General features: G+C 37.7%; 2 protein-coding genes and 1 pseudogene across 2 annotated transcripts in view; 2 read left to right on the top strand and 1 right to left on the bottom strand.

Annotated features, from left to right (window-relative positions):
- Positions 1-2,218: 2,218 nt before the first annotated feature.
- LOC107662690 (protein NLRC3-like) lies at positions 2,219-4,244 on the top strand. Its single transcript, XM_016452764.1, has 3 exons — positions 2,219-2,343; positions 3,167-3,326; positions 3,393-4,244. Exons 1-3 carry the CDS (start codon positions 2,219-2,221, stop codon positions 4,242-4,244), a joined length of 1,137 nt encoding a protein of 378 aa, XP_016308250.1.
- Positions 3,267-14,744, bottom strand: part of LOC107662737 (mesothelin-like protein) — a 12,611-nt gene continuing 1,133 nt past the window's right edge. Inside the window, exons 3-4 of the mRNA XM_016452818.1 lie at positions 13,551-13,693; positions 3,267-3,278 (exon numbers count right to left, since the gene is read on the bottom strand). Coding sequence (XP_016308304.1) covers positions 13,551-13,693 — 143 coding nt within the window. The 3' untranslated portion in view covers positions 3,267-3,278. The remainder of the gene's footprint in view (positions 3,279-13,550; positions 13,694-14,744) is intronic.
- LOC107662736 (NACHT, LRR and PYD domains-containing protein 1-like) lies at positions 7,819-9,096 on the top strand (annotated as a pseudogene).

Here is a 14,744-nt window from a genome sequence, read left to right as displayed (position 1 = left end):
TTGGACCCCTCACACCCAGCCCACTCTCTCTTCGAACTGTTGCCTTCTGGTCGGCGCTACAGAGCACTGACCACCAGAACAGCCAGGCACAAGAACAGTTTTTTCCCACAGGCTATATTCAGCCTGAACAATTAATCTTTCATAATTATACATCGTCCATCACAACTAACATAGTTATCTGACATATTTATATTAAACTGCACACTTTGTAAATAACATATCTGCACACTAATAAACATATCTGTACATTTATCTAAACAATAAAATTTTTTCCTATACTTCTGTTTCTGTATATAGTACATTATCTATTTTTTTTTAAATCATATTAGTGTTATATTACATCCCTACTGTGTTATTCCTATGTATGTCTGCACTATGTCTGTACTTTCTTCTACACTGTAAGCTCCTGTCGTCAAGTCAAATTCCTTGTGTGTGTAAACATACTTGGTAATAAAGCTCTTCTGATTCTGATTCTGATTTTTCATGTTCCAAAGGTTGTAGTATGAAATTCTTGTGTACTGTACATACAGTAAAGGAGGTATTGGCAAAATTTCTCCTGTAGTAAGTCAGTCTTATAACTACAAACGTACTACAACCTTTGGAAGAGGAAAAAAAAAACTTTTAGTAATCCTTTGTAACATGAAAAAAAAAAAAACCTATTAGTGAATTACAGTACTTTTTTCATGAAAATATTTGTGTACTGTACGGACAGTAAGGGAGATATTTGAAGTACTGTCTAAGGCGAGATATTGGCAAAATATATTCAGTCAGTTTGCCCACCGGGCATTTACTATAGCCCTGTAAACATTAATTTGAATTAATTATTGGACTTAGTTTTGTACTGTGAGGAAAATTAGCAGACGGTCCCTAAAGCAGCCTAGGCGAAAATGCAGCGAAAATCAAGCATAAACTAGCTTTATTAACAACCTTTATTATGAATGCTTAAAAATGACAGTCCTGTGGTATATAGTGTTATTCTGTTGAAATGTAGTTTTTAAAATAAAAAGTATTACATCGAATTATGTAATTGGCCGCTGTAGCGGTACCTGCCGGAGACAGACCGTGGCATCTGGAGACATTCTAAAACGCTTAATGTGAAACACGCTTAATGCATTAAAACTGTGTTTTTAAAGGACCAAACTCAGTAAACACATTATTAATAAAGCATATATGTACAGACAAGCAAATGAGCCCAGAGTGCGAAGGCAACGCATTTAATTACGCATTAAGCGAATTCCTCCCATAGAAAACCATTGTAAGGAAAACGCTTAACGTGGCTTAATGCGTTAAGACAGTGGTTTTAAATGACCAAACTGAGTAAACATTAATAATAAAGCATATAATGTACAGACAAGTTGATGAGTCCAGAATAAGAACGCAACATGTTTAATTACGCGTTAAGCATTTTAAAATGTCCCGGCATCTGGAGATGCCGATGCCGCATTTTGTGCCAGCCCTCTCTCCTGATTCCGGCAGAGCAGACACTTTCAGTTTAGAACTGATCTATTCTTGAACCTCTAACACTAGCACTCTCTATTATATTTCTGTTCTATCTACTAGTTTTCTTTTTATTTATTTATATAAAAACACTTGACCTTTTAACACTTGCACTCTTTACAATACTTGCTTTCTTTTTCTGTAAAAAAAATAGCCTCTAACACTAGCATTCTCTATTCTTGAACTGAACTGAAGCGACCGTTATCCAACTGAATTAAATGCTTTTATTCCTATAAAAAAGCAAAACGAAAGTGGAGACGGTGCTGCAATGTGCATTGTAATGTAATGTAAATGTAGTGGTGGCATCTTCTGTGCTAATTTCACTTTCAGACTCCGACGATATCGTGAGATCACATCACAACCCTAGAAGGTGTACTCTGTAATGAATTGTGATTTTAAAAGTAATAAAGTAGATCTCAGGTGGATGCTGCACACTGGTGGAGGTCGAGGAGAAACCCCCTCATATGATTGTAAAGCGCTTTGGGTGTACAGCAATACACAATAAAGCGCTATATAAATGCCTCATTCATTCTTCATTACTTGGATTAATTTGTACGTAAGTACAAGTAAAATTACAGACTTAAAAATATACTCATGAATGTACAAGTACCCCAAAAAACTACTTAATTACAGTTACGTGCATAGTTGTAATTTGTTACCTCCACTGCTGTGTAAATGTAATATTAATGTAATGTTCCCAGTGTTTCCATATACAGGGAAGATGTCAGACTTTGAAATGAGGAAGGGAGCAGCGTCTCCAGAACCCAGCTGTGTGTCTATAAAGAGTGACGGATCCATGGTTGTTCCTCCTAAATTCAGCGATGAACCAGTGACCTCTGACCCCAGGCGATTTTCAACATGTATTTGGCGAATTATTGCTAAGAAAGTCAACACTCACATTATTAGTTGTCATGTCTGGAAAGCAGTTACAGTATTTTCCAGATAATAAGTTGCACAGCGGGTAAAAAAATTACATTGTTGAGAAAAACACGCAGATAATTTGAGTCTGTGCATAAGTCACATTTTATTATTACAGCAATAAAGCAGCTCTACAGAAGACAGTAGTGTCATTATTCAGCTCAGTTCAGTTCATGATTTGTTCTCATGTGATAGTGTCAGTGCCGTCATATCGATAATATTTCTGAACATATACCCCCGGTTTCACAGACAAGACTTAAGCTTAGTCCCAGACTAAAATGTAAGTCTGAGCTGTTTCAACTGAAAGAAACTTGCACTGACTGATCTTAAAATATATCAGTGCCTTTGTTTTGTCTCAAAAAGCACACCAGTCATTTTTTTTTTCTAAAGTTTATAAAAATTACCTAAATGTCCTAATTGAACTATGGCCTAATCCTGGTTTAGTCTAAGCCCTGTCTGTGAAACCGGGCCTAAGTGTCTTTTAAACCCCAAATAATCAAGCCAAAACTAGGACAGGAATCTAAGAGACCAAAATGTCTACATAAGAGTCCAAAACAATTATAAGAAGCAGCACATTTCAGATGATAAAAAAATGTGACTTATATTTCAGAAAATATGTTGTACATTAATTTAAATATGCTGTATATAACAGGAATCTGTTAAACTCACACTTCTGTCTCAAATGTGTTGCTGTTCCTTGTGTGTTTTATTCATAAACATGTTTTTATGATTATATTTTGTTACCAATTAGAGACAATCAGACTGGAGATCCTCCTCAACCAGTGAATGATGAACTAAAGAGAGTCAAAGAGCAGCTCAAAACCAGCATGAAGAACAAGTATGAGATCAGAAGAGCAAGAAGCCTCCACATCATGTGCCACATCCCCGTCTTCTGCTGGATCTCATCCACTGTGCTTGAGAAGCTCCTGGAAGAAGATCTGAGTGCAGAAATCCCTCAAACTCTGACTGAGATGTAGATCCACTTCCTGCTCATTCAGATCAATATGAGGAAGCAGAAGTATGAAGAGAGAGATCCAGAGAAACTCCTGCAGTCCAACAGAGAAGTGATTGTGAAACTTGCTGAAGTGGCTTTCAAACAGCTGATGAAGGGCAATGTGATGTTCTATGAGGAGGACCTGATTGAGAGCGGCATAGACCTCCCTGATGCCTCTGTGTATTCTGGGATTTGCACTGAGATCTTTAAGCAGGAATCTGTGATTCATCAGAGGAAAGTCTACAGCTTCATTCATCTGAGCGTTCAGGAGTTTCTCGCTGCTTTCTATACATTTTACTGCTATTTAACAGAGAACATGGAGCCACTGGATGAATTCAGATCTTACGGTTTTTATGAAATCTCTCTGTATGATCTGCTAACATCAGCAGTAAATAAAGCCCTTGAGAGTGAGAATGGAGAGCTGGATCTGTTCCTGCGGTTCCTGCTGGGCATCTCACTGGAGTCCAATCAGAGACTCTTACAGGATCTACTGACACACACAGAGAACAGCTCAGAGAGCATCAGGAGAACCACACAGTACATTAAAGAGAAGATCAGAGATGGACATGGACTCTCCACTGAAAGATCCATCAATCTGTTCCTCTGTCTGCTGGAAGTGAAAGATCAGACTCTGTCCAGAGAGATTCAGGAGTTTGTGAAATCAGACAAACACTCAGAGAAGAAACTCTCTGCTGCTCACTGCTCAACAATCACCTACATGCTTCAGATGTCAGAGGAGCCGCTGGATGAGCTGGACCTCAAGAAATACAACACATCAGCTGAGGGGAGGAGAAGGCTGATACCAGCTGTGATCAACTGCAGAAAAGCTCTGTGAGTGTTTCATCATGAACTAAACTATCATATTTAATAATGAATCTGACACCTTTAAAATAAATGTTCCTGAATGAGAGATTTTCTCCTGAATATCAGGCCAGAATCTTAAGGGAGTCACGACAGGTGTTTTTAATACAGTAGATAGTCGAGCATAACGTCTGTTAGCGCCACGGTAAACCCAACCCCATCACATGAGAAACTCATTCATTAAATCAGCAGCAGCTGCAGCAAAGAGACGGTCGACACCATTGATCAGTAAAGCTGACATTCAGACATTTTCACTTGTGCTCGAAGCTTACTCTTTACTGTACAATACTAGCCAGTATTTTAGATTATTATACATTTAAAGAGGTCTGCATTATGCCATAAAATAAACAAAACCATAGAAAAGGTGAATTACTGTGAATGGGAATATTATGAGTGATATAGGTCTAGTTTTCTAACATATTTACTCTGTCAGCATTGTGATCACATTAATGTCACAAATAAAAGATTTAAACTTACATTTCAGCAGGTCACACACGTACATGAATTATTCACACAAAACAACCTAAGAGTTTGTCATTTAATGAAATCTGGGTTAAATATCCATTTACATGTCAGCCTTTTGTAAAAATGACTTTTGCAAACTCAGATGTGACGCATTTCTGTGAATGACTACAGAGAACAAGCCCTGATTCACAACATTAGTTTCCAAACACAGAAATAAAACTAGGTCTATATATGAGATCAGGATTTGAAGACTATAATAAACACAAATCCAGCACTAGAGCATCAGATCTCACAGTCAGCTCAAAACAATGATGTGCAGGACGCCACTGATGATCTTTATGATTGTGAAGGAGAGGAATGAAGAGCTTCTCTCTCGTGAACATGCTGCTGGAAAAGCTTCTTCTGGGCCTTTCAGGAAAAGTTCATCAGTAGTCTAGTGCTCGAGCGCTGGTCAACAATGTCACAGAGACACGGGTTCAAATCCACAACAAACCTGCTTGTTCTTCTCATTTACTCATTTATCTGTTGATTTCTTGGATTAATGCAGAGATTTGTGTGAATTCTGCAGTTCTGAAACACCTTGATTGATGAGCATATAAATCCATGCACTGAACAGGCGACCACTTTTAATGATCCGATGTGAAGTAAACCAGCTTTTCTTTATTTTATGGCAAGAATACAGTGAAATACAGCCTAAATATGATGTAGTGCTGTGTAGCATACAGTAAAAGCACATGCACACAGTCTTTACTCTGCCACTTGAATTTGTTCTGAACAACACACATAAGTTCATAAGCACTACATTTACTTCACTGCAAAAATGATTTTTAGTATTTTTGTCTTGTTTTCTAGAACAAATATCTAAACATTCCTGAATCAAGAATTAATGCAGAGATTTGTGTGAATTCTGCAGTTCTGAAACACCTTGATTGATGAGCATATAAATCCATGCACTGAACAGGCGACCACTTTTAATGATCCGATGTGAAGTAAACCAGCTTTTCTTTATTTTATGGCAAGAATACAGTGAAATACAGCCTAAATATGATGTAGTGCTGTGTAGCATACAGTAAAAGCACATGCACACAGTCTTTACTCTGCCACTTGAATTTGTTCTGAACAACACACATAAGTTCATAAGCACTAAATTTACTTCACTGCAAAAATGATTTTTAGTATTGTTTTCTAGAACAAATATCTAAACATTCCTGAATCAAGATCAATTTACTTGAGAAGCAAAATGATTTAAGATTTTAAATCTTGTTTTCTGAAAAATGTATCAAAAGTTTGTTAGTTTTTGCTTAAAATAAGAAAACAAATCTGTCAATGAGGTAATAAAAATAATCTTAATAATTAAAAGGGAAAACGATTGTTTTTCTTGCCATTGGCAGAATGTTTACCTTTTTTTTCAGAAAACGACTTTCTATCTTAAGTCATGTTGCTTCTGAAGTAAATGTATCTTGATTTCAGAATGTTGAGATATTTTTGCACAAATGTTGAAAATATGAATATTTCTGTCAGAAGCGCTGGGTTTATGATAAATGTGCACTGTTTTGATTGGCTGATGTCATGTCATCTCTCTCCTCGTTTCCTCATTGCTCACCGCTGCTCTTCTGCTTCAGAAGTCATCAGGAGGAAGCAGAAAACAGTCTTTTAGCTGCTTGATTCCATCAAATACTCTTTTTGCAGTGACAACCAACTTCTGAGATCTGAAACTATTTTTATAGAACAGTGATGTCATAAATACATAAATATTAGTGATGGAGGAATATTGTTTATTTTAATAACTGATATTAGGGCTAGGCGCAACTTTTCCACGACATTCTAATTTATTGAGATGCACCTGTACTAATGTGATATTGCTTAAATATTACATGCATCCTCATATGTCATACACAAAATTTTAACACAATTTAAGAAGGCTAATAATTACTGGACCTTAAAGCAATTGGCTATTTATTCCCTCATGACTAAAGTGGTGCTTCTCAAAGAATGAAATATTGCCCATAAAAGTGTTATCATCAAAAGTGTTATTTTATTTTAATTTGGGCTATTACAATTATTATAATACTAAATAACCATCATCCCTGGTTGAGTCTTGATTTTGTCTAGTTATTAATATTAGTCCTCATTCTGTAGGTTGAGGCTTTTATACAGTAAAGCTAGGGTGTGCAGTTTGGTGGAGGTTAACAATATCAAGCTAGCTTTGAAAATATCCCCACCCAGGGAGCAGTTGGGGTTCGGTTCTTGCTCAAGGGTCTCTCCTCAGTCGTGGTTAGAGAGCGCTGGTCATTCACTCCCCCCACCACAATCCCTGCCAGACCTGAGACTCAACCCCTCGACCTTTGGGTCACAAGTCCGACTCTCTAACCATTAGGCCACGCCTTGCTCTCAGGCTGTGAAGAGACTTTCATCAGTATAACACAAAATCTTTATGAAAAATATTGCCTATCCTAGCTTTAAAACTTTTAAAGTTTTCAATTACTGTAAAAAAATCTGGATTGGCAACTGATTGAATTTTTGATTTTTCTATTCAGAGAGTTTGTAAAACAGAACGGTCTAACCCAGAATTCAAGAGTTCATTGATTATAACTCAACAAAGAGTGAATAATCTTGTCTGGTCGCCCCTGTGAAAATATCCAACACTGATTTATAGCTTATTCTTAGAGAATATATAGTTTGTGTTGGCTAAACTTAGCCTGCATTAAATAAAATATTTTTGTCTCAATGGCAACAGTGAGTGAATAAAAAAAAAAATATATATATTTATAATTATTATATATAATATATATTATAATGAGAGATATTAATGTGATTTTAGATCTGCTGAATATACGTCAAAGCATGGAGTTTATTTTACAGAATCTTCTGATAGTGAATGTTACACAAAGGCAGAAGTTGTTAGGTGTGTGAATTGTGAGGTTTTAGTTTTCCTTTTCAGCTGTAGTTGCTGCTGTTGTTTTAAGTAGAGTTTGAAATGTTTACTTCCTTTCATCACTGATGTTCAGACTCTTATTCTTTCAGTTTCTTCTTTATAAAGTCACATGCCAACTGGCAAGTTTTAATTTATTAGTTAATGAATTAATTCCCTGTTTGTGCTTAAGACAGACATCTCACTCTTTCATTCTGTTTTCAGGTCCTCAAACCTCAAATCTTCTGTGCTCAATATTGAACCGCTGCTGAAGTGTCAGTCTTGCGTCCATATAGCTGATCCAGATCAGTGGGTTCAGATTGAGCCGTCGGCCTGTACAAATGAAGGAGTGTCAGAGTTCAGGATCAGTACTCCACCGGGCTGTTACGAGTGTGTCAGGACCAGGATGCGATGGGTCAGTGATTATGACGTCACTCTTCAGTATCACACGGTAGACAGACACTTCCTCAACAAAGAGCTGGAGAGGCTGCAGTGCAACTGGATCGCTCCAGTGATGGACGTGACGGTGATCTCAGGGAAGCTGGAGGAAGTTCATCTGCCACATTACATCTGTTTAGGAGAGTCTGGAGCTTCCCTCAGAGATGCTGTGAAAGTCCTCAGTGTAAAAGATGAGGGAATAACTATAGATCCAGTGAAGTTGACACGATTCCATGCTAAGATTGTCCAACCATCCTTCTCTCTTAAAACATTAATTATAAGTTGGATAATGGGATGGGACGAACACTGCGATCTTCTTCTCTACATGCGCTCTAAAGATCCTCTCAGTCTACATGTCTACTTTTTTCCATTTGATGATTGTGCGAAAGAAAAAGTTGAGAAGATTGAAAAATCGAGTTATTGGATCTTGCATCCCAGACCTGACAGACCGTTTCGGATGAAAACTCCACACATTCTTGATGTTCCTGGTGCCTCTGTCCATCCCAAAGAAGGGATCACACTCAGAAGAGAAACTGACCCAAACTTCTTCAAGATCAGGATCAAGACACGTCTGGAGAACGATTTTCATATGAGTCTGATCAGAGAGGAGGACAAGAAGATTGTCTGGACTGCAACACTTGAGAAAGAGGAACTTGATCAGATTCATCCACAGAGAGACGAGTTACGTCCACAGAGAGAGGAGTCACGTCTGAATAGTGAGGCAGATAAAGCAAGATATTTTGATAAACACTGGTCAGATCTCATTCAGAAGGTCACAGATTGCAGATAAACTGCGTCAGCATGAAATAATTCATGAGGAACAATATTCAGAAATCAGACAGAGTTTAACCAGTCAGGACGGCATGAGAACGATCTGTGACATTATACGTAAACACAGCGATGCTGTGAAAGCTAAACTCATCTCAATTCTTCAGGAAGAGAAGCTTTACCACTTTAAAACATTGGTCTGATTCTACATTTAGAGCTCAAGGAGCAAAACAGCAACCTCAGACCGAAGGCTCGTCCTCTAGATGATACGAGAAAAAAATGGCTTATCAAAATATACTTGGTCAGCAATGATGTCTTTCAAAATATTAAGTGATTGTAACATTACAAATAAATCTAAGGTTTTGTATGTCTAAGCTAATGTTCTTCATGGCAGGTAAATCTTCACTGGCAAAACAAATTTAGAGCAAGATTTATATTCATATTTGTCTAACTGTGTATTTCATGCTTGTACATGGTTTTATACATCAGAAATTCACCAACATTTTGAGATATTTCAGGGACTTTTTCAGTTTTAGTTTAGTTGTCATACAACATCAACTTAAACTAAATTATGAAATGAAAATGAGAAATGTTGAATTGGTAACTAGCTAGTAACTAGTTTTAAGTTTTTATATTTTATTTCATTTAACACGTTTTATTTCAAGTAACAAAAATGTTTAATGGTTTCAGTTTCAGTCTTAGTTAACTAATGTCTAGCCTAATTCAGTTCAGTCTAATAAAGGGTCTTTTTGTAAACTTTACTTTGTTGTTTTGGGGGAACAAAGTTTTGGATATTTGACTGATGTTTCACACATATGATTTCACACTGTATATGTTCCCACTGAGCTAAATAATGAGAAAGAACCAAACTTCCTATCACAGCTATGCAGACGACACCCAGATTTATCCTAGCCTTATCGCTTAATGACTACAGCCCCACTGACTCACTGCGTTTGGAAACAAAGATGAAGTTGTCAAGGTGAATGCATACCTTGACTCTAGGGGTCAAACAACTGAAAATCAAGTCAGGAATCTTGGTGTGATTCTGGAGACAGACCTTAGTTTCAGTAGTCATGTCAAAGCAGTAACTAAATCAGCATACTATCATCTCAAAAACATTGCATTGAATTAGATCTTTTGTTTCCAATCAAGACTTGGAGAAACTTCTTCATGCCTTTAGTTGGAAGTAGCTTCCAGTTAAGATCAGATAGAACAGTAGCTACATTTAAATCCAGACTCAAAACACATCTATTTAGCTGTGCATTTACTGAATGAGCACTGAGCTACGTCTAAATTGTTTTTATGTAAACACCTGGTTCTGCGGCAACATACATCTCTCTGAAGGTTATCTGGCTGTATTGTGACAGAGGAAGGCCGTAGTTATTTGTCTTCAGCTCTGAGTTCAAACCCCTCACACCTGAGAGAGCTGGATCTGAGCTACAATGAACCACGGGATTCAGGAGTGAAGCTACTCTCTGATGGACTGAAGAGTCCAAACTGTCAGCTGCAGATACTGAGGTATTAAGACCATATAAACGATGATGTAGAGTTAGTTGGTCATAATGTTGTTGGGTGTCTGTAGATGATCTGACTGTGTGTGTAGATGATCTGTGTGTGTCTGTAGATGATCTGACTGTGTGTGTGTCTGTAAATAATCTGACTGTGTGTGTCTGTAGATGGCTGTATGGTGAAAGAGGAAGGCTGTGGTTATTTGTCTTCAGCTCTGAGTTCAAACCCCTCACACCTGAGAGAGCTGGATCTGAGTGACAGATGCAGACGCACACTCTAAGATCAAGTCTGTGTGTACACTTGTTTTATAAACGAGGCCCCAGTACTCTATATTACACACAGCCATACTGAACTCTATGTGAAGAAACAAAGAAGAGGAACAGGAAATACAACTCATCTAAAGTGAAAGTGACGTGACATGTGGCCAAGTATGGTGACCCATACTCGGAATTAGTGCTCTGCATTTATCCCATCCAAAGTGCACACACACAGCAGTGAACACACACCCGGAGCAGTGGGCAGCCATTTTTTGCTGCGGCGCCCGGGGAGCAGTTGGGGGTTCCGTGCCTTGCTCAAGGGCACCTCAGTCGTGGTATTGAAGGTGGGAGAGAGCACTGTACATTCACTCCCCCCACCTACAATCCCTTCCGGCACAAGACTCGAACCCACAACCTTCGGGCTACGAGTCCGATTCTCTAACCATTAGGCCACGACTTCATCTAATTAAATAGAATAGAATAGAATTAAATAGGTGAAATTGACAACCAGGATAACAAGCGCACAATTAATTATCTTATGCTTTAATCCATACAAAGTTTGACATTACATTCATTAGTCTTTCTCCTGGAGTAACCTGAGCTTCAGTGTGTTGATCTTCATGGATCACGCTTCGCAGGGTTCAATTGGTCTCTCTCACATAAGCAAACAGAAATCCTTGTATTTATAAATATTGATTATTGAGATGTTTTTCAGTTATTTTAATGTATTTGAGATTTAGCATTTCATTGTCGAATCTTTAACTTCATATGAATGAGTCAGATGTGACCACAGCAATCCAGAGTGATTTAGTCATCAATTCCATACAGAAATAGTTCATGTCACTTCATGAAAAGTGAAAGTGCAGAAACTCTTTAAATACAAGACAGACCGAGAGACAGGAAGTACAGCGATGATGATGATGTCATCAGTGAAGCAGCTGCAGCATCGTCGTGGTAACAGCCAATAGGAGCAGCTGCAGACAGACAGGTGACCAGACTCTGGATCCAGCAGCTGCAGAGAGACACACAGATTTTGAGATGTGAGAACATTTACAGAAGAGGAATGGACTCAGTGGATCAGGAAAAACTCAGGATTTGACAGAAATGAAGTGCATTCACAGTTGATTTCAGCATCTACAGGATTTGTCTCAGTCTCTTCACTGTTTTCTCTAGCAGTGGTTTTAAATGTTCAAAACTATTTTAAATTAACAACTTTTTTCATTTCTGTCCTCCAAACTAAAAATTCAATATCACCATATTTATGTAACGTCTGATGGATAACAAGTGAACAAAATAAAACCAAATACATAAAAAGACAAGAAGCATAGAAAACATTTTTGTTACTTAAAATAATTGTTAACTAAAACAAAACAAAACATGAAAACCATTTTATTTTAGCAAGCTGCCAAGGCATAATTTCTCATTTTCATTTAGTTTAATGATGTACAAAAATAACTAAAACTAAAATAACAAAAACTATATAGAGATTTAAAAACAACAAAGCTAATAAAATGTCAGACACATAACAAAATTAATAACATTTTAACAAAAATTTTAATATAAATCTAAATATTAACAAAAATGATAATAGTATAGTAAAAAATAACACTGCTTTATAATGAACGTTGATTTGAACTGAATTTGAAGGCTGAACTGTTCTCAGGACAGAAGTATTTTTCAAAAACGTTTGAAGCAAGTCACTTTTTTAAATGTTTATACCACTTATTTATTATAATATTAGTAGTAAAGTTCTGCCATTTCGTTTTTGATGTTTTGGTAAGTCTTATGTGCTCTACTGTTAGTATTTTGCTAGTGCTAGTGTGTGTGTTGATGAACAGTATCATGTATGAGCAATAGCTTTTATTGCAGGCCAGACTTTAGTGGTTTGTTCATTTTCTATAGAGAGATTGATTTCACTGGAGTCTGCACTGTGACAACTAGCCCCGTCTCCCCTCTCTTGATCTCTCTGAAGCGCAGTGTGTCTCTGGTACCTGTGGTGGTGGAGGTGCCGGTCTGGGCTGACGGTGCTTTAGTCCTGCTGCTAGTTGTAGTGGTGGTGCTGGAGGTGGTTTCTGTGACGCTGGAGTTCCTGCCCCCCGTCAGACCGATCTGCAGCGTGTCCAGATCCACCTGCAGCTGGAGCCTGATCCACTCCTGAATCTGTGCTGCGCTTTCATACGTCTTCAGATCGGCCACATTCACACCCAGCAGACTCTTCACCTCAGACACGATCAACACCTACACACACACACACAGCAGCGTTATTAAGATTAACAAACGTCCTTCACATGAGGCCGAGCAGACGATGAGCTGAAGTACTGAACAGCAGAGAAACAGCTCAACAGAAGTGTGTGTGACTGCTGATCGTCACCAGTGAAACTGCTTCGGTTTCTCAAATGTGTGTGTATGCATGTCAGTCATGTCATCTTTGTTTCTATAGCACGTTCTACAATACAGATTGTGTCAAAGCAGCTCTACAGAGTCAAACAGGAGAATAGTGTGCCGATAACACAAGAGGACAATAACAAACACTCAGTGTTTCAGTTAAAGGCAGTTCATCATTGATTCAGTGATGTATGTGTTTGTATTTTTTAGTATCACTTATTAACATTAGCAAATGCATTAACTAACATAAACATGCAAAACATTTGTTGTTACAGTATTTGATTAATCTTCATTAACGTTAGTTAATAAAAATACAACTCTTCATTGTTAGTTGATGTTATTCTGGTCCCTTAAACCGTATTAATCACACACACACACACACACACACACACACACACACACAAACGAGTGTACAGGTGAAACCTACATTCATCCAATGCTCACTTCCTGAGACGCCTTTAAAGGCCCGTTTGAGGGTCAAGACTTGGTTTTAGGGTTAAGGTTAGGCTCTTGTGATGGTTAAGTTGAAGAGCTGATGTGTTTGTACTCACTCCATGCTGGTGGCCCTGATGTTGTTCAGCACACTGGTGTTCAGCGCACACAGGTTTGTTCCTCCCAGCGCGTTCAGCTCGTTCGTGCCGAGAGCGTTTCCATTCACACTCAGATACTTACTGACGAGCAGCTGGACCTGAGAGAGACACACACATCAGCACACTGAACCAACCCACTTCATGACATCTGGATCTACTTCAGTACACTAAGTATACTTCAGTTTTTAGGTGTACACTAGCGTCTGCGCACACATCACATCATCAGTACTGTACACTCACAGTGAATATGCACAGCCCGATCTTTCCACATTTTATTAGTTTATTCACAAGGTGGCGATAACATTCAGCAAATATCAATAACAGCATTAGGAATGTTGTTCTGTCAGAACGTATTTCAATTTGTACAATAACTAAATTAATCCTCAAAAATACAACTTGCCTAATAATTGTGCACACAGTGTATATTGCTCATTGTTAGTCAATGTCAGTTAATAAATTAACTAATGGGGATTATTGTTACCGGTGCATTTTATAATGTTGACAGTTAGACACAAAAAAAAAATGACAAAATAAATGTGTAATATGTTTTACAAGAATAAAACAAAACAGCTCCCTTATTATTATTGCTCTGCATTAGAATCAGAATTACTTTATTAATATTATCTGTTCTTTCTTCCTCAGTCGTAAGAAAAGTAACCAGAATCAAAATCAGAACAATTGATCTTTATCCCAGCTAACAGGGACCGTTGTGAACAAATGTTCTTCCAGTAATGTTAATAGAACATTTGTTCAGAGTGATTTGGTCTTTAATAATGTTCCTTAAAACATTAGCCCATAAACATGATTAATACATCATTCATCAAACCTTTTTATAACTGACATGTTTGAGTTTGTCAAAAGCTTTTCAAATGTTTAGAACATTCATAGAACATTCAAATGAAACATTCTCATAATGTTTGCAAAATGATAAAACGGAATGTTCCCTTAATGTTCACATAACCAAGAAAAAAGTTTTTAAATATTTTTAAAAACTGGACATTTGGATTGTTTGGAGAACATACAGAAATTATTCACACACACACACGCACGCACGCACGCACACACACTCACGCACGCACGCACACACTCAAACACACACACACACGCACACACACACACACACGCACACACACACACTCACACACACACAC

Source organism: Sinocyclocheilus anshuiensis, unplaced genomic scaffold, assembly GCF_001515605.1.
Source record: "Sinocyclocheilus anshuiensis isolate Anshui unplaced genomic scaffold, SAMN03320099.WGS_v1.1 scaffold687, whole genome shotgun sequence".
Lineage (NCBI taxonomy): Eukaryota > Metazoa > Chordata > Actinopteri > Cypriniformes > Cyprinidae > Sinocyclocheilus > Sinocyclocheilus anshuiensis.
This window is presented reverse-complemented; position numbering and strand designations above follow the sequence as displayed.